The sequence below is a fragment of the Sturnus vulgaris genome, chromosome 2 (genome assembly GCF_052056855.1).
Source record: "Sturnus vulgaris isolate bStuVul1 chromosome 2, bStuVul1.hap1, whole genome shotgun sequence".
Taxonomy (NCBI): domain Eukaryota; kingdom Metazoa; phylum Chordata; class Aves; order Passeriformes; family Sturnidae; genus Sturnus; species Sturnus vulgaris.
Window position 1 is genome coordinate 105,986,073 of NC_142244.1, and position 24,833 is coordinate 106,010,905.

Consider the following 24,833-nt stretch of genomic DNA (forward strand, 5'->3'; position numbering starts at 1 on the left):
ACAGGCTGAGAGAGTTGGGATTGTTCAGCCTGCAAAAGAGCAGGCTTTGGGAAAACTTCCAGCAGATTTCTAGTGCCTACAAAAGGGAGCTACAGGGACCTGGAGAGGGACTTTTCAGAAGGGCCTGTGGCAACAGGACAAGTGGGAATGGCTTCAAACTGGAAGAGGGCAGGTTTAGATTAGATATTGGGATGAAATTCTCCACTGTGAGGGTGATGAGGCACTGGCACAGGCTGTCCAGAGAAGCTGTGGATGTCCCATCGCTGGAAGTGTTCAAGGCCAGGATGGATGGGGCTCTGAGCAACCTGGTCTAGTAAAAGGTGTCCCTGTAGGGGGTTGGAACTAGACTATCTTTAAGATCCCTTCAATCTCAAGTCATTCTTTGATTCTATAATGCTAAATGTGATGGAAAATGTAGCAAAAGAAGCTATAAGAGACTGGGAAATGTTTCAAAGAATTGGTCAAATTTATATATATCCAATTAAACACAATAAGGCATCAAGTCTTGGTGTGATCCTGCATACGCTGTGCTGGAGATATGGACTCAATAAATCAAGATTCAATTACAAAGATATTTCTTAAATGTCTTATTCAAAAAATGCCTCTCAAGACCTTTAAAAGTTAGTTCTTTCTTTCAAAAAACCATTTTGTTTTGATTATTATTCTGGATATTTCTTAGTAGAGAAAATCACATCCACAAACCACACCCATTTCAAAATAATAATCTACTCTGTAATTTGCCTGTACAGGAACTTTTAAGTTATGACATTTTACTAAAATTTACAATGAATAATCTGACTAACGATGCCTCATGTCAGAGTTTACTCAATCCTGAACAAATGAACTAAAAATAAGCTCCTCACAGAGAAGCCTGTGTTCTTCCAGTTTCTTGTTTTAACTTGTAAAAAGCAATTATTGTCTAGGTAAGCTGGTAAGCTTTTCTTTTTTTAATGTCCTGAAAGAGGAAAAGAATCTAAAGCAACACACACATAAGCAAAAGAACAAGGGTCTTGCTAAATTCCTTTGTTTCTATGAGCTCAGGAGATCTCATCACAGGACTTGCATTTAGTAGAACTATTAAGCCTGAGTTATTTAATTCAAGCCAATGCACAGATAGACTATCATTCCTCACACAAAGCAATTAAGAAGTTTTTTATTCCATCCATCCTATTACTCCATTTTATACTCCATCCACTGTATATGCCCACTGTGTAAAGAGTGAGCCCAAGTGAGACAACTCAAGCAGTAATGTGAGTTAGCCAGAAAAGGACTTCCTGTGGCACAGGCACATAATTTTACAAAAAATTGCCAAACTCCTCTAGCACACTCAAAAATAAGTCAGAAGTAAAAAATGTGTTTAGATCTATGACTCAGAAGACAGACTTCCTCTGTGCCAGGGTACTCTCATAATCAGAAGCAGGCATATACTCAAGACAGCCTTTCTACTTTCTGGCTCAACACAACTCCATAACAAATCTGGGTGGCCAGAGGAGTTCACACATCAGAGCGCTATCCTACAGCAGAAGAGGAAATATTTTGCATTCTTGTGTTTCTGTTTCATGTGGAAGGTGACTGATAAGGAATTTTCATAATGTATTCATTATCAAATGTTCAACACATTGGGATTCCTTGGGATTTAAAAAAAAATCATTATTTGAAACTAAAAATAACACTGGAACTAAGGAGACTGTACAGTTTCAGTACATGAGTGGTTAAAACATCCCAACTTAGCTCACACAGTATCTAACAGAGATACATTGAGACCTAAATTTTAAAGAACAAACTTTGCAAAAAACTCACCACGATTACTCTTAAAATTTTCTTTCCCTAGAGAGAAAACCACCACAAAGCAAACTAGCTAAATGTTAAACCCTCAGATGTGTGGTGCCTCTTTCCCTTACATTATAGCCGAGCCAGGTGCAGAAGTTTCTGTTACTACATCAGAAGGCTTGCAGACGGTCAGACCTTTTTACACTCATCCTAGAAATTTTAACTTCAGAAGTAGGTAAGATAGGTACATATCTTTCATGCTTATGGAAACTCTTGAAAGGGAAAGTCTGGCCACTACAAAAAAAAACAGCCACTGAAAAATTAAAACAAAGGCTCACCTGGGCTCACAGATTCATAATTTACCTTCTGTCCTCTTTTGTTTGCAATGTATGGCTTGGAATAAAGAGAACATCACTGCCTTACCTTATTCATCCTCCCCTAGTTAATCAGTAACTTCTTATTTTATTTAAGTTGACCTTCAACTTAATTCTCACAAAAATATGAAGTACTTTCAAAAATGTTGAAATGCTGCCCTGAGAGAGATCAACTTTTTGCAGAGTACCTTCTTTCCATCCATCCCACCTCTATCACATCTAAATTCCCCACTGCCCGTACTAAGCATTCATTCCAAAAGAAATAATATTTCTTACAAGTTTCACACTATTTTTGTCCTTACTACCAAACAATAAAAGGAGGGCATATAACAGAAAACATAATTTTCTGCCAGAAGTAAATGTTTATCTTTTAGTTGAGATGACTAAACTTTTGCCTGCCTATTCAGTACCTACCAAAGCCAAGCCTGACAAGCATTTTTTGCTGAAAGAAACTCTCTCAGCTGCTTATTTTATGTTTTAAAAGATGACTCAAATACATATGACTTAAAAACTCTCTTAAAACAAAATTCAAGGTTTGTTATGGTGACAATCTGTGATGCTGATGGTGAGGCTCCCCAGTCAAAACACTGACATCATAATTTTCAACAGAGCTTTCAGGTGAGGAAGGTTCTGGTCCACAATTTCCTTGACACTTGTTCTGAGCAAGTACAGGAAATCAGCTAAGGCTGAGCCCTCTTTGCACCTGGAGACATTCAGTAACCAGCCAGCACTTAATAAAATACCCAGGGATTGCCATAGAGATAGATTTTAAATATATTTATATTAAAATATATTTATATATTTTACATGTGTAATAAAAATATATGGGTTTAAAAATTGTATGTATCATATATTAGTATTGCTAAGTCACTGGTGGTGTCCATCAGCACATCAGACAGGAATGAAAACCAAATAATATGTCATATAAGTTTCTCTCAGTCTCTGAAGCTGAGATAGAAATTAGTCCTCTGTGAGATCTCATTACTAGTTGGGCCAAAGTGAGAAAGAGCAAACACCAGAAGAAAGGAACAAGGGCTGAAAGATGGGTGTATTTAGAGCTGTAGTGAAGTTCTGGTTTTACACTTTTTGGCCACTTCACTAAAAACAAGGGGTGCCCAATTCAGTGTTGCTGGAAGAGAGAGAATCCAAAATTGTTAAAAATACAGCCAAAGTCTTTGAATGGTATAGAGACAAAACAAAGTGAGAACTAAGAGAATAAAATTATTTTTCTAAGTGCTTCAGTTTTAGTAGAGGGACTTTATCCTGACATCTGAAGAGCTCCATCCTTCAATAGCATATTTAAAACATTTATCTGATTGACTTGCTGTACGGAGGGGCTGCAGTTTTGAAATGTAGGCACAGAAGGTCCCAGAATTCATCCTTCTTGGCAGAACTCAGAATTCAGTTGATATGACCTCAATTTGGCACAGGTTTTTGTTTCATAAAACCTTCAGAAAATTAACATACCACATTTATTTTAATGACATACTGCTACACAACATGAAGTTATGCACAGCTGTGGTACCCATGACTATCAAACAAATTATGAGCAACGTAACAAATTAACAGAGGCCAATAAGAGCCACCCATATATTGCTTGACTATTTGCAAGAATCCTTTGTGTAGCAACAGGAAAATGTTGGAGTAAATGTCACAAAAACAAAAATAATGTCTTTTGCTCTGGCATAGTTCCATGAAATGGGTTACATCTGCTGCAACAACAACTCAAGAGTAACATTTAGACCTGTCTTCACCAGTTCAGGAACCCAGCTGCCTAGAACGACAATAAGAAATATGTCTACAAAAGCAACCAAATTCTTTCACAAGATTGACAAATTAAGACAGAAGTCATAGAGTCTACCCTAGAATGCTTTGCCAATTTTAGTATATGACAGCATTTTCTTCCATGACACTTCTGTGTAAGTCTCCAACAAAAATGGAACTTAAAACAGAAATTTTTCTGCTTGAAAAGTTGCTATGATTTGGTGGCGCTAATAATCCATATGATTATTTCCCTATGAAACAAACCTAAACCCATCTCTACCCACCCAGATTCTCAACTATGTATTTTGTATGGTTTCACCAACGCAGGCCAAAGGAAGCTTCAAGGCAAACTTCTTCCATTAGAATCACTTCTCAGTCCCCATTTTAGACAAAAGCACTTGACTTTTTACAGCTGCTGTTCAGCTGTACTGCATAGCAGGGAGACAAGACCCTCTCTTCAGGAATTTCAGAGGACAAAGCACCAGTAAGGCTGTTTGCCTCAGTGGTAAGAGATCCATGAACTTGGGAAATGCAAGTAGTTTCATCAAGTGATCAAGTACCATTCCTTCATTTGAGTCACAAGGTTTCTGTACCTTGTCTAATCCATCAAGTTACACAGCAACAGTTCACACTGACAGTATCTGAACAATGAGATGAGCTTTTGGAGAAGACCCATCAATGGGCATTTTGCTCTTTTGTGCAAGTTTTGGCAACTAAGGGGTGTGATTTAAAGATTCTGCAAGGAGGAAGAGAAGGAAGTGTGTTTACTTAGTGGTCTCTGCAATTCTGCATACTGTTTGTTTTTCTGCTGAGGTAGCAAGTGCTTGCACTATAAGTGCAAGTCTTATAGTAAGATAAAAGTGTCAAAAGTTTTTGCCTTCCCATAACAACCATGTGTACCCTTTTGAAAGCCTGGGACATAATAAAAAAAAAACTTCAGCTATTTTTTACTAATGCTGTCAGTTTGTCTTCTGAAATATTTCAACATTTTTGACAGCCTAGGTTTTAGGAAAGGCACAGAATGACTAACTAGTCTTTGTTTATTCAAGTTCATAGACTGAAGTGCCTTGGGCCAATACAGGATGAGTATCCACTGATGAAAGTCTTCACTCTCAGAGGACTCAGCAACTCCCAGGACACGTGAACATTTCCCCAGCCCAGCTTGTATGGAACTAGTCCTACACCCAGCCCTACCAAGGGAACTTGGTGCTATCCCCGAGGTCTATCCAAGTGTTATTTTGTCTCCAAAACACCTCTCTCCCTATCCCAGTGAGTTTAGAAGTTAATTTAAAACCACAGAAGATTTACATTACACACTTGAACTTTTATTTATTTTAGCAGCAGCTAAAAAGAACACCTAAAAACCTCACAGGCCTTCCCTGGCACACATTTAATCAACTTGCTCAGTTCTCCAGTCTCTCACACTGTGCTTCACTAAGCCATCTACATGTATTTCCTAGAACTCTGCTTATCTGTATTAGATTATTCTAAAGGAAACTTCCAAACATCATTTCTGAAAGTTTAACTTGAAGTAAGCCTAAGGTTTTTCCACAGCTTAGAAAGAGAGAATGAAAAACTTCTCTTCAGAAATAAAGGCCAAGTGAACAGTGGAACAAAAACACTGTTGTCTGTAAACTTTTTGTCTGAAAAAGCAGTGGTAAATTCAGAAATCAGGTTCCTCAGACTTCTTACCTTATCACCTTTTTCCCCTGATTTCTTCTTCTTAGGATTATCCTTCCAAAGAGCTTCTACAGCAATATATCCTTGAAGACTCCAGTCATACAGCTGTGTGCCAGCAACCTTTGAAACGAAAGTTTTTAGAAAGCATGAACTTAATAATCTGGGAAATATTGCCTTGCTTCTTATTTAAGTGGAAAAAGTCTCAAAACACAAGATGTTTAACTCTTCCTGTTCAAGCTCATGATGTACAGCATTAATAAACATTTTGGAAAATAATGTGAGATGAGAAATGAGAAAAAACAATACGCTAATAAACTGTCTGAGGACTACCTGAATATACATCTGTACAAACAGTGGAATGATGCTGCATGGAAACAATCCTGGTTTTCTTAGTATTTGACATTCAAAATACGCAAAGCATTTCTTAATTTGACCATACCCATTTCAAAGACCCTATTTAGGGTGTCACTATTCTGCAATTTTAGATTTTCTTCTTATTTATTTTTTAGAACTTCCTGATAGATGAATGAAATGAATAACCAGCTGTCAAGTCCTAAAACAGAACACAGCTAGGAAAGTCTGTATATACTATATTACAGCAACAGCTATTTTATGACAGGGAAAGGCCCTAAGTCTAATAAAACAGTATCCCTTGTCCCTTATGTGACATGGAATTGGACTATTCATAACACTCTTTAAAACTAAAGAGTGTTAGCTTTATAGTGTTATAGTATCTTTACAGCCAGGCTCAGGTCTATACTGACTTTCATATCACTATCTGTTTCTGTATGAAGAACAGCAAAAAGGACAATTTGTCCAACTAAATAGCTATTAAACTAAACAAACCTTATGAAATCAAGAGCTAAGAAGGTATTTTCCTATCTTCTACAGCAGGCAAAGCTACAAAACGCAAACTGTGAGAACAGGGCAAATGTAAATGTTTCTGAAACAGTTTTCTGATGCTTCTGAAAAAGTTTCTGAACTACATTTTTAAGTTTCTTCCAGTCTCCATCAATTCACTGTTCAGAGATTTCCTGAGCCACAGGTGATTTTTATGCGTGCAAAGAGGCCCAAGGAATTTCCCTTCTCTCAACTTTTTGCATGGAGTTCAAGGGGAAGTGCAAATTTTTAGCATCCCTGTGCCAAGTGTTTCTACTGCTGGGAACGAATGATGTGAAGAGCCACTTCCCCTTGTTTGTCTGATCTGTAATCAGCAAGACTGATTACACCAGTTACTACACAATGGTACAAGGATGTGCTTCTGGCCAGATACCATGTGCTCGCTACCTCACAAAAGAGGCTATTGAATAACTAGAATTAAAAGAAAACAAACCCAAATCAGCAACTACACTTCCAAGTCACAACTAAATCCAAAATGTAGGCTGTCTTAAATACAAAGTGTCCTTTTTGTCACCATATCTGACCAATTACTTTGGTTTAAACAAACCACCACTGGATGCATTCAGTTTTCTCTAGAGTTGAAAGTGATAAGGGTCATCAGAAAAAACACATCAAGTGAACTAGTTAAATCTCCAAAACTGCACATTTTAAATAGTGCAGGTATAGACAGTTAGTTTGCTTTTCAGTATCAGAAGTGTTCATTCTCTAGCACTTTAACAAACTAGCCGGCTCATCTGAAAAGATGGTGGTCCCTTGTGCCAACAGTACAAGCCTACCAGGACTGAAAAATAATCACAACAAACAAAGTGCTGGTTTTGTCTGCAGTATTACTGAAAACACAGCTATCAAAATAAAATGAGAAATAACAACTGTCTTTAAGCTTTTTTTTTGTTTCTGCTTAAAAATACTCCATTAAACTATTTGAAACCACATTAAATGTCTTACAGTAAAAAGCTAAAAATATTCTTATTATAGGAATCATATGACCAAGTGATTTATGAATTGCTTTAAATAAGAAACTGGTCATTCATGTTGCTGGATTAAGTAGCTGCATCACAATGTACAGCAACCCAGACAGTTTAGTTTGCCAAAACCAACCAATGTTTCACCAGTGCACAAACCTCCCAAGAGCCAGGACCCACAGACACTTTCACAGTTGACAAAGTTCTAGGCAGACTGGAAGTGCAAGCTACAAGGTTAACACACTAAAATACCATCACTGTTGAATGCAGCACTGTAAGCAGGTTTGTATGCTAAAGTTTGAACAAACAAGTTCAAAAGTCAGATAATTGGTTCTCAACAGGGTTTCTGAAAGTTTCAGGTGACCATGGGCCGCCAACACCCACACTAGGCTACTGGGGTAGCACCAGTGGTCTCCAAGGCCTAATTGCCACACAGCACCACGAGCAGGCATTACTGACTATATTGGATGTTACACAGAATTACACAAAGGGAATTCCATTACACAGAATTAACTGGATGTTACATAGAATTCTTTATCTAGTTTCATGCTGAGAAAATAAACTGAGCATCCACTGGTTTTCTGCACTGACACTGTTAACAAAGCAGTCAAAGCATTCAGCAGCAAACATGGATGGAGTGACCCCAACTCCTGCTTTCCAGCTCACAGCTCCTGGAATCATGTCCTGCTCTCAGCTGTGCCAGCACAGCTCTTTATGCCTTATAGACTGAACTGAGCAAGGGACAGATAGAGGTTCAAAAGACATAGAAATAATGTGGTTTGCTGTCAAAGAAACAAAACTGGCATATTGGGAAGCTTTTTTTTCTTTTAAGAAGAATGAAAGCATAGACAGAATTTTAGTCAATTTGAAAGGTTCTAATAACAAAGGACAAAATTTAATTCTAATGATAGAGTGATTTAAATAACTACATAACGAAAAGTTCTTTCCAGATGGAAGATAAGCCACAATAAATAAAAAATATTTTGAGTATATTATGATTAGCTGGAAAGCAATACCATTTCAAAACACTAAGTAGGGTTCCATCAGAATAAAATAAGCTTTAGCATTAAATTCAGTTCCCCCACCATATATACAGTCTAATCTTTTGCACAAAGTTATTAAAAGGAAATAAATTCCTTACAAATTTGTGATTTGTTGGAATTTGCGATTATTTATTAGATTATTTACTAAGGCAGGGGAAACAAAACCAGTCTATGAATTTCTTCTGTCTTCTGTTTGATGATCAGTGTCTGAAAACGACCTGTTACCAATGATGAATTCTGTTGCTACAACTTCACCTAGGAATTCATACATCTTAATTAAAGAAAAATTTTTACTTCCAGATGAATTAAGTGGTGGACCTCAATTACAAGTACATTTTGCTGTGTTTATTTCCAATTCTCCATTGGAAAATCTTAAATAAAAGTGAGACAGAAACAAAACCCCCACAAATCAGAAAACCAAAAACAACACAATACCCAGTGAAGGGAATTATACAACTGTAAAAGAAAAAGCAGTGATGAAGTATTTAAGTGTGGAAGAAAAAAAAAGAACATAATATAAAAAATAAAATAATTTAAATTTATGTTCCACAATATTTTCTATATTGTTTCATTAACTTGGCAAGTGAGCTTTGTCCTGCAGACAGTCCTTTCTAGGTTTACAGACTTTTTTGAAAGGCCTATGAAACATTTAAAATTAATTGAGAGGAAAGTGTTTCCAATTTCAAATTAAAGCCTAAAAATTATGGATAGTAAGATACAGTATATTTCAAATTTGTTTTTTTAAGAAAAGAAAAGCACAAGATAGATTAGAGGAACCAAAACAGTATCTAGGATATTACTGTCCCCACAGAAGTTTCCAAATTCATACGTCTACTGTCCTGATCAAGTCAACAAAGCTAAACCCATTCCAATCTCCTAACAGATTTTTCATTACAGTCAAACTAAGAACTGTGAATTAATCAAAGAGCAATCATGCACTTCAAAGTTCTCATAAAATAAACTAAGTATTGTGAAGCTGTTAGCACCAAATCCATAGTTAAGCCTGAACTGAGCTTCTTTAAAAACAGTAACATCAGTTTGAACAGCGTTCAATCGCTTCCCACTTCACTGTTCAGAAGGCAAGTAGAATTTTAATACACAGTTTCCAACAGAAATGTCTAAGCTTCTTAAATTTTGATCTTTTTTCCCTGCCACTTGCATAATTTTCACTCTCTGAGAATAAGTCAACAGAATTATCTGTAATTAGAGCATCTGAATCCTGGAAGCAGTAAAAAAAGATTCCATCAAAGATCAGAGTACCACCACGCTGACAGAGTTCAAACTCAGCAGTTTTGACTCTCCCTAAGTCGATGACCTTTCAGTTTTCAAAGAATATCATATGTCCTTGAGAATATCATATTACCATTCTGACATCTCAGGGTGGCCGGTAGCTAAACAGCAAATTTACCAAAGGCTGAAATATAAAGAATTTCTGAAAGATGCAAGTATGTGCACTGTGAGTGGTTAAAAGCTGGGTTTGAAACACAATGTGGTGGAGAACTGAGGAATCTGCCAGCACCACTAAGTGTGGACAGCAAGGCACATAATCTAACATCAGTAAGGGCTGTAAGCAATTCTGTGGTCTCTTCTGCTCTTTCTCTCACAGAAAACTCATTTAAGCAACTGCAATTTAACACATTTCTTGCGTGCCTGAAACAACAAATCCATAAATAGGGAAGGCATCCTGTAAGTTTGCAGAATTCTTACCCAGTTCCAGAATGTGCATGCTATTTTTCTTAAAGCCCCAACCAAAAAAAAGCAGAAAATGTCAATAACGTTTATCTCAAAATGTTATGATGACTTGTCTAGAGAAACTTTTTTTTCTTTCAAACACTGTTTGCATTTGCTCACAAGATATTTCATGTTTCCTTAGTATTGTAAGTAAACACACAAACTGCAGTCACTTAGCATATTTATTTTAATTTAGTGTTACATGAGGTTAGAGATATTGAAAGGAAATTATGTTCCTCTAACTGAAGACACTACTGCAGATATTAGGGAAAAAGAGTCACTAAAAGGAACAAGTCTGATTATCTTTCAGCCCAGACTGCATCTGCTTTGACAAAATAACCATAATTTTGTTAATTGCCACTGACATGACTTTTAAACATGGATGACCTGTTAATCTGAAGCTAGGAGGCAACAATCAAAGTAAAAGACAGTTCTCCAAAGAAAGGCATCATCACTGACCTTTGCAATATCAACCGCTTGCTGAGGGTAATACATGGAGGTACCAATACCCATGAGAACTGCAGGATACACCAACTTCTTTATTTTTGAGCCTGTTTTGTAACAAAAAATAAAAAACCACAAACCATTGTTAGAGTATATGTTAAGCAAGTCAGCTGAATGGCCCTAAAATTTTATTTATAACTTTCTTAAATGCATTTTAGTGTATTTACTATCACACCAGTTTCTAAAGAAACATAATCACTCTGATCAGTAGGGGCCCCCCTAATAGTTTGCTAAACTTTCTAAGCTTCACTGAGATTGTATCTTAGACAGATTGTGCACATAAAATCCTTTGGACATAAACTGCTGACCAAGTCTGGGACTAGGACTGGACACATCAAAGCTCCTCTGAGTAGGAATCTAGAAAGGAAGGAGGCTGTCTCTGAATCCTGTGACTCAAGAGGATGATCCTCCCCAGACAGGTCTGTCTGACCCTGTCCTCTCTGTAACTGACCAAGTGTACCTTGCCATCAGATCCTTTCAAATCACTGCTTTATATCAAGAAACACATTGCTGCTGCTCTCTTACAAGTGAAGTGCATCACTCCATCCGTAACATGAGTTAAAACTAATTATCTCTAATGGCATTTTAAACCAAGCTGGATGACTGCACAATATTCACGTGATTAAACTTTGAATATCATATTCTCTACTTAGTGAGCAGCTGTGCATATTCAATTGTTATGACTAGACCTGGAGGATTTTATCTGTACCTTCCAAGAGGGCAATTTCTCCACAAAGACTAAGGAAGGGAGGAATAAAATAAAGAGGACATTTGGTAGCATCAAAATTAAGGGGAACTTCCTTCTATGGTTATAATACTTTCTGGAAATAATAGTCATATTTTAAACTATTACCAGGGGAAAAAAAAAGTCTTAAAGTCATGGCTCCCATCCTAAAAGATTCACAAATTTAACATTTTTAGTATGAGATACTTTATTTTCATTAAACTTAGGGTCCTCTAGTCTTTAAATTCCAGTCTCAAGACCACACAAATGATGTCTTAGGATTCAGCCTTTCTATTTTTCAGACCATGTACTGCTTTAATGTGTAACTCACTTTCCCCTCTTCCCTCATTTTGCCACATTCATAAGTGATGCAAGCTGATCTCACTCATGATCATGGCAATTGAGAAGCAGGAATTTGAAGAAAAAGAACTTAAAACAGGGAACTTAACTTGATTTCATTAAAAAAAAAAAAAACACTAGGGGAAAAAAAAAAAGTACTGCTTTCACCAGCTTCACTGGAAAATTAAATTTTTTGAGGTGCACTTCTAATTTCTACACAGCCAAGCACATACTTCCAGTTTATTCAACACATTCAGGCTCCACAAAGGTTTATTTTTGTCCAAACCATGTCCTCACTGGTATTTAAATTCTACAGCTTTTAAGTTCTGGTACCTACATTTCACTGCATTAAGAATATCTCAATGTAAGCACAGAATACTTCTTCACACTTAACATTTCTTAGACTAATGCTTCTTTTTATGAAACCATGAACATTTCTTCAATTAGTGTGATGAAATTAATTGTATCACTTTTCTGTAGTGCAAAATGTGCAGATATTTATAGTACACCCAGAGTTCACAAGTCTATGTGCTGAGTCACTATCTGCAGCAGCTCTGCACGTGGACACACAATCCTTTGTAAAAACTCGAATATACACCTAATTGGACACATATCATAGTTCAGGAACATCTGTTATTTTAACATAATTCATTCCTCTGTTGTTTTCTACAGTAACATATGTGATCAAGAATTTCAATAATTAAAAATATTTTTAGGTTAAAAGATATCAAACCAGTCCTTTGCCATTTGTTATACTAAAATACCACTGGGAAATACAGAAGACTAGATTTTAGTAACAAATACAGCAATGATAAAACAATAATTGTTGGTTATTGAACACCTTTTCCATGAAGTTTCTTTATAATTGGAGGAACAGTGTAGAAACACGCTTGTACAGTTAATTCAGATCTCCCTGTCATAATTAAAAATTAGTACCCTAAAACCCACAAAAAATTACTTATCCAAAATCATAACATAACCAGTTCAAATGCTTCCCACTTACCTCTAGCAAGAAACAATCCAATAATTCCAGCAAAACTTATCACACCAAGTCTTGGATAAAATCCAGCAGGCGGTTTTTGGAGAAATTCATAGCCCTCTGAAAAGAAGCCAGAACAAAGTGCTTTAATGTAATGTGAAAGTGTTTTTGTGATAAGGAATCATCAATACACGCTGGCAATTATTACAAAACACAAAGAGTTATCAAAACACATTTAACTATCATGAGCATTTTAGATATGCTGGCAAAAAATTCAAAGCCTCTGAGATTTTCTCTAGTGACACATGAATGAAACTGAATATTGTATTGTATTCACCAATTTTCATAGGAGCTTTGCCTTTGCTCCTGGGCCATCTCTTTTGCTTTGCTCTTTTGCATCTCAATCGTATCTTTTTCAAATTAGTGATGAAAACCTTTGCAAAATGGAATTTTACAGTTACATGTTAACAATAACTAGTTTCAGTAAAATACTGTACAAAAATCAAATCACAGAACAATGGAAAGACACAGCAAAAACAAAGTGCACTCTAAGATGGGAGTCTGGTGGGGGAATGGAAACTATGGAAAATCTCCCATGCCAATGAGTTCAAAAGACTGAAACTTCTAAGTTTAAAGAAAAGAGGTGCAGTATCTGAAATGAGCTCTACAAAGAATCCATGCTCAGTCATGGTAAGCCCAAGTATGAAAGGATGGTCCCAAAAATAAAAACAACTTTGGATTAATTCAAAATTCTTAAGAGATCCATGGAAGAAAACCAAAATGAAACAGCTAAACATTACAAACAAAAGACCTAATGCTTACAAGTAATAAACTTTACAAGAGGTTTCAGCTACTAAGCTGGGCCAAGCAAATACTGCTGGCTGGGAATAAATTGTGAGGGTTTTTCCCCTTCTGTTCCTGCATAAGTAATTTTTAGTGACACTGATAAACATAAATGCTGGTCTCGGATTTCAATTGTTTAGAAATGTAGTGTCATAAGTGGCCCACAAAAGAAATTCAAACAGATACACAGTGGAAATAAAGTAGTCTTCAATGCATTAGAAATTATACATACAATGATGCTTCATGGAATTCCCTTTAAACTGAAGATATAGTACAGTCCTGCATTTTCGACTGCTAGTTAAGAAAACTAAACTGATTTACCTCTACCATGCTCAACAGCTTTTTCTAACGTGGGCTTAGCTTTGGCATAAAGATCCTAAAAAAAAAGAGAACAAGGGTAAATAGATACCAAGTAAGTAAAATATTAACTATAGACTGTAAATGACCTGACAAAGGAGGAAAAAAAAAAACAAAACAAGAAAGAAAAAGGTGATGGGTCCCTAAAATAACTTATTTTTATTCCCATTTCCACCCTTCACTTATAGGGCTATGCTTGCTCAATGTTACATTTAGCACAACGTACTGATTTTTCACAAAGGAGTCTTCAGATAGAGATAAAATACAATACTTCAAAACACAGATGTCAATCTCAGTATTTTACTGAGATCAGGCAACTGAAACTCAGAATTACCTTGGGTTTCTCAGTGTATGCAGGTACTCCAAAAATACCTGAGGTGATGCAAAGAAAAGAAGTACAACACTGCAATAAACTCCTTCCTCACACTTTGCTAGGGTATGTGACTCATTCTGCAAGGTGATAAATTCCACTTTCCAGGAGACTGTCTTAGACTAACAAGACGGCATTTTGAAGTGACTTGGAAAATTAGATGTCCATAGATGTCCAAAGTAAATCAACCCCACAGACCAGTTCTAGATTTTTTTCAGACTGAGAATAGTCAGGAAGTAAAAGAATGCAGACTGCCTTTTATCAAAATAGAAAAAAAAATCTCAACAAAAAGAACCTTGCTAAGTGTTATTTACATTAATAATGCCTCAGAGAGACAGTGTAAGGCTGTCTATAAATGAGGGAACAAATTCATATACATATATGCCCAAAGCTAAAGCAGAGAATAGTCTTGCAATTCCACCTGAGCTGCATCTGTGCAGAAGTGAAAGCATTTGTTTAGAATACTGTATGGGGATATCTTTAGAACTTTTATCTCCTCACTGGCAAGAGTGATGTAAAAAAAACCCATCTGTCATGAAAATAAAAAGGTGTTAGTATGTGACACACAACTTTAAATGGATGATGGCCTTATTAAAAGCCAATTTAAGAAGAACTTGCTCTAAAGACCCCACAGACTAAGCCTGATCTTCTGTCACAACTGAAATATAACTGGCTCATTTCTACATCTAAGTTTTGAGTTGCATTTCCCCTACAGTTAAGTAATTTTGGAAAAGTAAAATGGATATACAAACATAACCAATTTCATTCTGATTATCCTAAGTTATCTGTTTGATTTTAAAGACAACTGAGATACACCTAAATATTTTCTTCAACACATCAGGGATGGGCAGGGGGTGTAAAACCAAAGCTACCTGTGACTACAGTTAAGCAAGATTGCCCCAAACCCATAAAGTCTACATGCCCACTTCATAAAATGAGTCAGTAAACCACTGCCAGGAAATGGCTTGTTGTGTGTGAGCAGAAGAGTACATCTTATGTCAGTGATCACCAGACAGACAAAAAAATTAAAACAAATAGGATGACAACAGGTCAGGAAGACATCAAGCAAGGTTAAAGCCTAACCTCCTCTCCAATTTCACTGCCCAGTTAGGGTTACCACAGGCAACCAAACAAAACCCATATGTTCAGGAGGCCAGAAAAATCCTGTGGAAAACCTCCCTTCCTCTTCCCCTTCCAAGCTGCAGCCAGTGCTCCTGCTGGCAGCACTGCACAAACACTAGACCGAGTAACTCTGGAAAAATGTTTCAGTCCTGGTAAAGGTAGCACCACACAGAACTTCCAGGCAGAAAAGACACCCCAAACTGAACAGCCTGGCTTTCCATGGAGAGCTGGGCAAACAGCCAGCAGCTTAAGAGGATTCACAACAGCAGAGGGCAAAGTAGAGAATCGCCTACAGCTGCCAAGAGACAACCACAGGGCAAAGATGCTCTCACTTCAAAAATAAGCCTCAACATTTCCTGAGCAGGAAAGAGCAAGAAAGCTATCCTGGGGCTTTGCAATCTAATACCAACAATTTAGGCCTTGATTACAAAAATCTTGGTTTTCCTTTCTGCTACGGAGCCTATTTTTGTATTTAATGACTATTTACTATAAACATACTACCTAATAAAATATATATGAGGAAGTTTTTGGGGAAAAGTCTGGGGATTAGGTTTACCACTACTTAGTGGCCTGGGATTTTCTCTCTTCCAGAGAGCTGTATCCCTTCCCTCAACATTCTAGTTCCACAAATACTGATTTCTTTTTTGCTAAGTTGTGTTTTGTCACAGTTGCAGCAAGGGCAACTTGGTTTTGTTGCTCCGAAACACACTGCTTTGATAATTTAAGGCCTCCTTCAGCATGAAAACTGCAAATACCACTCTCCTATCTTCCTCAGCCATAGAACAGTGCCAAATCCAGATATGCCTAGGTATATTTAAGCCTAAAGTTCACTTCAGAAACAACTCTATGCTTTAGTTCATTTTAATTCTTTTAGAAAGAGAAACCCTAAATCCAGTGTTTAGTTCAGCAAATTAGCATAAAGACACAACTGGTTCTTCTGGTGGGAAGGGGGTAAACATTATGACCTGAACTGTGGAAAATTTTAAACAATGCAGAAACTTTCTGTGATACCACATTTTTGAAAAATGCTTTTACAGCTACCAACTTTTACTTTGCTGCTCCCTGTTACGTCCAACTCAGAAAAAATAAACCACAATCCCAGCTGGGCTTTACCCCTGAACCACCACCAGCTGCAAAACAAACCATTATACCTGACACCAGGCTGTATATGGCTCCATAATATGCCGCAAATGGGAAACCCCCTCTTCCAAGTCGGTTTTGGGATTCTCCACATATTTAGTCTCACGAGCTGGGGAGGAGTACAGTGACAGCTGTGAATATCAGCAAACAAGATGTTAAAAACAAAGGTGTAATTGTGTAAGTAGGTCTTCAGGGCATGAACAGTCTAAGCAGAGAACACCTAACACTGTGCTTACTACATAAACAATGCATAATAAAAATTCACACAGCTCTGAGACAACCATTATGAGCAAAGTTTAATTATACAGCACATAATTATGATGAAGATGACTTCTAACTGCTACACAATTCATTCATAGCTACTATATGATCCAAGTCACAAGTTATAAATTAATATTAAACTAGTTTAATAAGAACACACAACATAATTGTGAAAAATGTTTCTCACCTTAATCAGCACTTCTGGTTAACATACTGAATGTACTAGAAATCACAATCAATCATTTTCTATATTTGCACAAGCCATCATTAAAGAGCCTAAGCAGCTTCTAACAAAGGTAACATCCAATACAAATGTGCCTGTTTGTTACTGAGCAGGAAAATGGTACAACCTTTGGTCATTAACCACATGGCACCCTGGCACTGAGCAAAGAGGAACTGTAATGAGCAATGGGCATCTTCACATAATAAATGCTAAACCACCCTGTTTAAGGTTTAGAATCACAACGTCTACTACAATTGCCTGAGCATATTTGAAACTCCTAAGTTTGTACTGCTGAAGATGAACAGAAAAGTTCAGATCAAAACAAAACCTATTAAAATTTCTAGCAGTTTATACACTACACAGATGTTTAGTATAAAGAGCTTATGTTTTACACCATACTTATACTCCACTTAGTAATTTATTATAAACTGATGATTACAAGTACTGCTGCATTAAAATGTAGCTAGCTCTCTTTTCATGATCAGCTGGAAAACAACTGTCTCTCTGTCTTAACAAAAAAAGTTGCTAGCCATAACGTAATATAGAATCACATCAAATTTATCCAGTAATTTGATAACCTGTGCAGCTGGGTTTCCCATAGTACTGTGAAAGACAAGGATTTTTGGCCTCACTTCCCTAAGAAACCTGGTCATCCCTGGCAATCATAGTCACGAGCTGAACTTTGATCCTCTTGGACAACCTAACAGCAATGTCTGGCACAAGGACAGAAGCCTTGGAGATAAGGAAATTCCCATATATTTTATCGAACTAGACAGCTGACACACTAGAGATCCAAACTAACACCCTGTGAATGGCAAGAAAGGCAGCCAAAACTCCATGGCTTGCACATTCTGCTGTGCTGGAGCTGATGGCAAGCCCATTACTCAGCTCACATGAACTCCACGCTGCTGCCTCACGACTGACTCAGGCCAGCAGAGGCTGGGCACGGTGGCCCAGGCTGCGGCTTCTGGGCCAGGAGCCCCCTGCAACTACAGCTCTTCCCACCCTGTACAAGGGAACGCCCAGCCAAAACACCTACAGAGTCTGATTTAGTTTCAGTGCTTACAGCACAACACTTTAGCTTGGGTGGAAGTACTCAAAATTTTTAAACAACTGCATGCTCTCATGCATATAAAGCTGGAATTAGTTATGAACTACTTATTTTAATTTTTTTTAGTGTTGGAGTCTTTTAAAAAGTCTATGCAACAATGCTGGTGGCTCTACAGTTTGACAGGGCCTTTTAAGGCTTTGCTTATCATCAAGACATTTGTAACACCTTAAAGAAATGATAACATAACAGGTATTTATTACCACTACTTATTGTATTTGTTGTGGCTTAGGTCTGAAAACTGTGAAGAAAGGAAAACTGATAAAATTCTGTAGGCTACTATGGTGGATTCAAAGTATTGCCAAACAAGAATTTTGATCATAAAAAAGAAACTATATTTAGAAAGAAAACATTCTTCTCTGCTGTTTTAGTGCAGAACATAAATGAATTTTTATTAGAATACCAACAGTACTTACAGTAAAAAAAAGTAAGTGGTATTATCTGGATAAAAAGCAAAGAAGATATTCCTGCAGATTTGAAATATAACCGTAAGTAAATCTACAAATATGAAAATGTAATTTCTGAATGAAGTATAAAAGGTTTTAATGTAGGAAAAAGATCTTACACACAAGCAATCCTGGCACTATCAAGTGAAAAACATCAAATGCAATGCCCAGATAAAAGCAAAACTATATAGATGTCTCTACTGTGGAAAACTGAGAAGCAAATTTAAAGGCATGAATACAAAAGGTGATGAGATGTACCTAATTGCTTTCATACATCAAAACACAATGTTTTCAGAATTCCTTAGATAGAAGAGCACTAAGACTCTAACCACACTTACCTCCTCAGTTTTCAGCAATTCCTTTTTGGAAGTCTTCTCTGAAGAAGCAGCATAAACCTGGACAGAGAGCAAGCTCAGGCTGACAGGGGTGGCCCCCAGCCGAATTACCTGGAAACATTATAGGAAGACAAGCACATCATTATGTGCAAACAAAATGGCCACGGTGTTCGAGCACATCCAGGTAGACAATGTTTATGTCCCTCTACATGGTAAAAGGTGATACATTAAGATGCTTGGAAATTAGAAGAAAGGAATGTCAGGAGTACACAATCTAATGCTCTCAGGCACTCAAAGGGCAACATCTAAATCATTCAGATGGCAAGTGGAAAAGCCTAAGGCTAAAGGAGGCAGTAGAAATAAATGCTAATCTCATAAGTCTTCATCTAAAAATAAAATCTTGTTTTCTCTCATTTAAAATAATTTTAAAACTTACTCAGTTAAAATTGCAAGATTATTTTCATATTTTAAACAACTTTGTGAATGCCTATAATACCTCCCTTTTCCACAGTTAATACCAAGAAGTTAAGTTTTACTTCTACTTAATATCTGCATCTACATTTAGTAAAACAATGAGACCTACAGCTATAAATATCAGAACAAAACCAATACTTTCTAAGACTTTTAGGAATGTCCCCTACTTTTCTGTGAGAAACATTAATTACTTGACCTTTTTTGAATTCTTTATATTTAATCCAATCACACAACACAACCACCGTGAGTAAGGTGGATATAATTGTTCAATGTTTAGAACCTACGCTAAACTGAACTTCTTAATGGGAAAGTGTGCTCCAAAAAAGAGAAGAAAAAAATCTTAGCTGCACAGTAAATCAAGAATGCCCAGAGAGCATTTTCCAGCAAACGCACATCTTTATTAACAGCAAAGTGTAACTCCAGAAATGTCAGCTGAAATGGGAAAGCTTTCAATGTCTCATACTCCTGTTACTGCTCAGGGAAATGTGCAGAGTTACAACAGCCTCTGTTTGGCTGGATCAGGTTACAGCACGAGTGGATCAAACACCAAACTGGAGGTGTCTGGCTCCTCTCCAGGCCTGGCTCCCAGAAGTCCTGCTGCTCACCTTGCCCTAGCTTTGGTGGCCGGATGCTCCCACCCTGAGGCAATTCACCTCGCCAATTTGGCAAAAGATTAATCCTGAAAGAGAAGTGGAGAGCTATGTGCAGGCTTAGGAAATGGAACCCTTCCATGACAAGCACCAGAGGAATGGTGTGGGCCAGGGGAGAGGACATGAGAAAGGAGAAGGCAGCAAGGCCTCTTTTTCACAAATAGTAGGGTCTGCTGCATTGACCTAGCTGCTTGTGAGACTGAAACCGTGGTCAAACCATACCTCCTGCATGCTGTGATGGTGGTAACTGGCCCAGCCACGGCACAACTGCTCTTTCTGTCTGTTGCAGAACTATTAGAAAATAGCTTTAAAATTATCCAGACCACTTCAGCTCACAGTAGGCAGTCAAGCATTTGCAGCTTAAACTTCTTTTACTGCTTTGCAGGTGGAATGTTTATTCAATGTAACCAAGAGACTCCTCAATTTAAAAATTAGACTATATAGTTGTCAAACTTCCTGAAAATGTTTGTTTAAGTATAGAGAAACAGCACACAAGAACTAGGTCACAGGATTGCTTTTCTGGAAGACGTAAGGGATCTGATGGGTCAAAAGGTATGGAAAAACTTGCTTAAAATGGAAGTTTTTCCTTGTCTGAATTTATGGACTAATTACTAAATCACTATAAATGAAACACCACAATGACTGGTTCAGCTGTTTCACAGCCAAGGAAAGACGAGGATAATCTTTAATAGTGTTAAACTGCTCAAACACTTTTCACATACTTCCATTAGCCAGGACAAAAACGAATGCTACTAACCATTAATAGCTGTAGAGTTTAGTTCCTCAATCTTTCCTTTATTCACTGCAAAATTGTTTTGTCACTGAAAAGGCAAAAATCTGCATGCATTTTCATTCTAAAATATGTTTTCAAACAGTAAATGTGCAAATGGTGCTACGTGTCACCAGCAGAAACAGTAAAACCAAATGTTTTAAATATCTGAAATTTTTATATAGACACAAACAGCAGAGCACAAGACTGGAAGCATCTGGGTTTCACAAAACAGTATCAGAGATCACAGAACTACTCAGACTGAAAATGTCAACTGTTTGTATTATCAAGATACTGAAGACATTTTCCATTGGTTTTACTTTTTAAATAATGAAACTAACCTTTGCAAGTGCGAGCTGAATTTTTTCTTAAATGTGCTGTTCAAGTCATATTGCAAAGGTCCCCTACATCAGCTACCGTACAGGACAGACAGAACTGCTGCTGAAATACTGCATATTTGCACACACAGTATTTATTTGGGAATATGAAAGATCAACTGCTGTACTTTCCGTTTCCAAAACTCCCTTTAGGATCTCACTTTTGAATTCCATACTAACCACGTATTACTAAAACAATTGCATTAGTAAAACATTTTGACTGTGTTTTTAGCCTGCCAGTCTTACAGCCACTCAGTATCAGAAAAGCAGAGCTGACATTCTTTTCTCTTGGCACTGCTCTGCAGTTATTTAGAGCAAAAAAAGATACATTTACTCCTCTCTAGCTGAAGAATTCAACTTTATCTTTAGACATCAGATAGGAAAAGCTTGAGCATACTTTTAAGAAGGCTGATACTGGTCCTAATGTATGAAACCACTTCATTTTTTCTCTTCTTTTTCTATTTTTCCTCCTATTTCTCAACCCAAACTATAGAAACATAAAACCAAAATCCAAACTCTTCAACACTCCTGCCCCTGAAGTACAAATATCCTGGACAAAAAGCTACCTTTCCCTTTGACTCTTGGAGTCATAACATCAGGTTGGCCTGAAGCACCTAAATCCTCAATGGCTGTATAAAAGTACTCATATTATGCAGAGTGCCTAAATGCACAGGTTCACATATAACCCCTCTAATGACAATCCAGCATCAATTATGGAATTCTCAATTATTCCGAGCACAGAATTCCAATATTAAAGCACAAAAAGGAATTCATGACAAGAGCAGAGCAAGCGAGGATCAGTATCACAGACTCATAGAACTGTCAGGGTTGGAAGGGACCTCTGGAGGTTATCCAGCCCAACCCCCCAGCCAAGGCAGGGTCACCTGGAGCAGGTGACACAGGAACATGCCCAGGTAGGTGGGCTCTGAATGTCTCCAGAGAGATTCCACGACCTGGGCAGCTCTTCTAGTGCTCTGCCACCCTCAACGTAAAGAAGTTCTTCCTCAAGTTGACATGGAACTTCTTGTGTGTTTCAATTATATATTCGTATTTAGTATATTGATATCAAGATCTATTATCAGTATTTCACACAGAAAATGGTACTAAAGAAAATGAATATCAAGAATCGAGCATCACCAGGTTTTGCTGTTTTTTTTTAAACCAGCAGCCGTAACAACGATCTGCTGGTACACAGAGCTTGCTTTTAGCCTGATGGGACCTGGGGCTGCTCTAAGCAAAGACCTTTGAGACAGCGAGAGCCGGACCGTGCTTTTCGCAGGTTTCATTGACAACCTTCACGCACTAAAAGGCAGACTTTTCAAGATCGAACTGACACTTTCAAGCCACAACTGCACGAACCCAAACTCTGCGGCAACACAGCTGCGCGCGGATGTACCCCAGAAGCAATCTTAGGTAAGGAATGTGTCTCTTTTCATGCAACACGGAGGGCACGCGGTTCTGAAGCGCTAAAAGGAGCGATTAAGCAGCCGCAAGGAGAGTGGAACTAAGAGCGTGCGAAGAGTTAAGAGGCAGAGCAGAGCGGGGGGAGCCCCGAGCGCTGCCGGCGGCGCGGGCCCTGCCCGGGCGCGGACCCTTCCTCACCTTGAACATGGCGGCGCCGGGCGCGCGGCGACGGAGCGATGGCGTCACCGCGGCGTGACGTCACGCTGTGGCCCCGCCCAGCGCCCGCCCGCTGCCGGCGCCGCTCGGGGGGCGGAGAGGTTCGAATGTGCGCGGGCTGCCATGAGGGAATGGCGCCTCTGGGCTTGTGCGGGGCGCGAGTGAGATGCCCAAAGGGCTTACACGCTAGCCCTCAGCCCCGCAGCAAGGCTTGCTGTGTTACCCTGCAGCCTTTATAAAGAAGGTTCGGCTGTTCAGAGATCACAGAATCAGTCACACGATCAGTCTTTTCCAATCAGGTCGGAAATCCAACCTGTGCCGAACACCACCGTGTCAATGAGACCGTGGCACTGAGTGCCACGTCCAGTCTTTCTTTAAACACCTCCAAGAACGGGGACTCCACCAGCAGTCCATTCCAATGTCTACTCACCCATTCTGTGAATAAATTCTTCCTAATGTCCAACCTAGACCGTTCCTGGCACATCTTAAGACTGTGTCCTCTCATCCTGTCGCTGGCAGAACAGAGCGTGTCCCACCCGGCTGCCCCTCCTGTCAGGGAGCTGTAGAGGGATAAGGTCACCCCCGAGCCTCCTTTTCCCCCGGCTGAACACCCCCAGCTCCCTCAGCTGCTCCTCACGGAATTGTGCTCCAGAGCCTTCCCCAGCTCCATTGCTCTTCTGTCCCACTGCCGATAAAATTTGGATGGTTGTGCTGGTTTTGCTTGGGGTAGATTTAATTCTCTTCACATTGGCTGGTAAGGGGCTGTGATTAGTGCTGAACACAGAATTGATAATACAGAAATGTTTCTGTTATTCATGTGTTGAAGACAGAATATGCCTTTCCTCAGTTGGGGTTACCTGTCCCAGCTGTGTCTCCTCCCACACACTCCCAGCCCCCTTGCCAGCATGAAAAGCAGAAAAGGCCTTAGGTCTCTGTAATCCCTGCTCAGCAATAACAAAAAACATTTCTGTATTATCAACCCTGTGTTCAGCACTAATCCAATACACAGCCAATGTGAAGAGAATTAACTCTACCCCAGCCAAAACCAGCACAATGGGGCTAGTGTATGGACAGGGTTCTGTGCCTTTCTAACCTCTTTATATTAAAAAAAAAAAAAAATCAAACACCCTTTTCTCAGTATTTTTAGACTCTTTGATCTCTGCATCCCCCGTGGCAGCTCCCAGCTCTCTTGAGTGAGTTGGATAGTGCAAGATTTTTCTGCTCACATCTGCGACAAGGGAGGGTCTTGTGTACATCCCAGGTGACTGATTTGTAACTCAGTGGGAGATGAGTATCAGAAATAAGGAGTGCTACATTTCTGACAGAAAATGGGATTGGAACAGACTGCCCAGGGAGGTGGTGGAGTCACCATCGCTGGGGTTGTTCAAGAAACATAGTTTCTTGAAAAAAGCTAATATTGATTTTAGAATATGAATACCACCGTGTTGGTCCTAGAAAGCATTAGCAGAAGAATTTTAATGCAAAAGGTGAATCACCTGAAGAATATGGTAGCAAACAGTTCATCGGGAACAGTACTGTGGAAAGACAGACAAGGTATGCACCCTTGTGAGATTTTCTTTGTGATGATAATTTTTGTTGTTCCCTCCTAAAATTCCTACATTTCTTTACTGCAGATTTTTTACAGACCTAATAGAAGCAGCTCTAGCAGAAAGAAGTTTAACCACTTCATTGCAGAACTGGGCAATGCTCCTTAACAGGCAAATTAATGGAACAGCAGAAATACCATGAACAAATGATACATGATGAGCTCCAGTACCCACAGAAAATACTGGTATTTTATTATGGATTTGGTTGTAAAGATTTTAGCATGGAAGAGTTAAACCTAAAATGTACCTAAGTCACCAATCAGTGAAGAACACCAATTGTCCTTCTTCTCCATTGCACTATGCTTAACACAATTAGTTACATTTGCAAAATATAAGCAGCCAGAGTGTGGCAAATGTTTAT

General features: G+C 38.4%; 1 protein-coding gene across 2 annotated transcripts in view; it reads right to left on the reverse strand.

Annotated features, from left to right (window-relative positions):
* APOO (apolipoprotein O) overlaps positions 1-22,916 on the reverse strand; it is a 28,506-nt gene extending 5,590 nt beyond the window's left edge. The window contains exons 1-7 of one of the 2 annotated variants that reach the window (XM_014879746.2): positions 22,848-22,916; positions 18,979-19,086; positions 16,614-16,733; positions 13,935-13,989; positions 12,795-12,890; positions 10,684-10,775; positions 5,601-5,708 (exon numbers count right to left, since the gene is read on the reverse strand). In XM_014879746.2, the coding sequence (XP_014735232.1) occupies positions 5,601-5,708; positions 10,684-10,775; positions 12,795-12,890; positions 13,935-13,989; positions 16,614-16,733; positions 18,979-19,086; positions 22,848-22,856 (588 nt within the window). In that variant the 5' untranslated portion in view covers positions 22,857-22,916. Of the gene's footprint in view, positions 1-5,600; positions 5,709-10,683; positions 10,776-12,794; positions 12,891-13,934; positions 13,990-16,613; positions 16,734-18,978; positions 19,087-20,856; positions 20,916-22,847 lie in introns of those variants that run through there. The other variant, XM_014879747.2, reaches the window with a different exon arrangement.
* Positions 22,917-24,833: the final 1,917 nt, after the last annotated feature.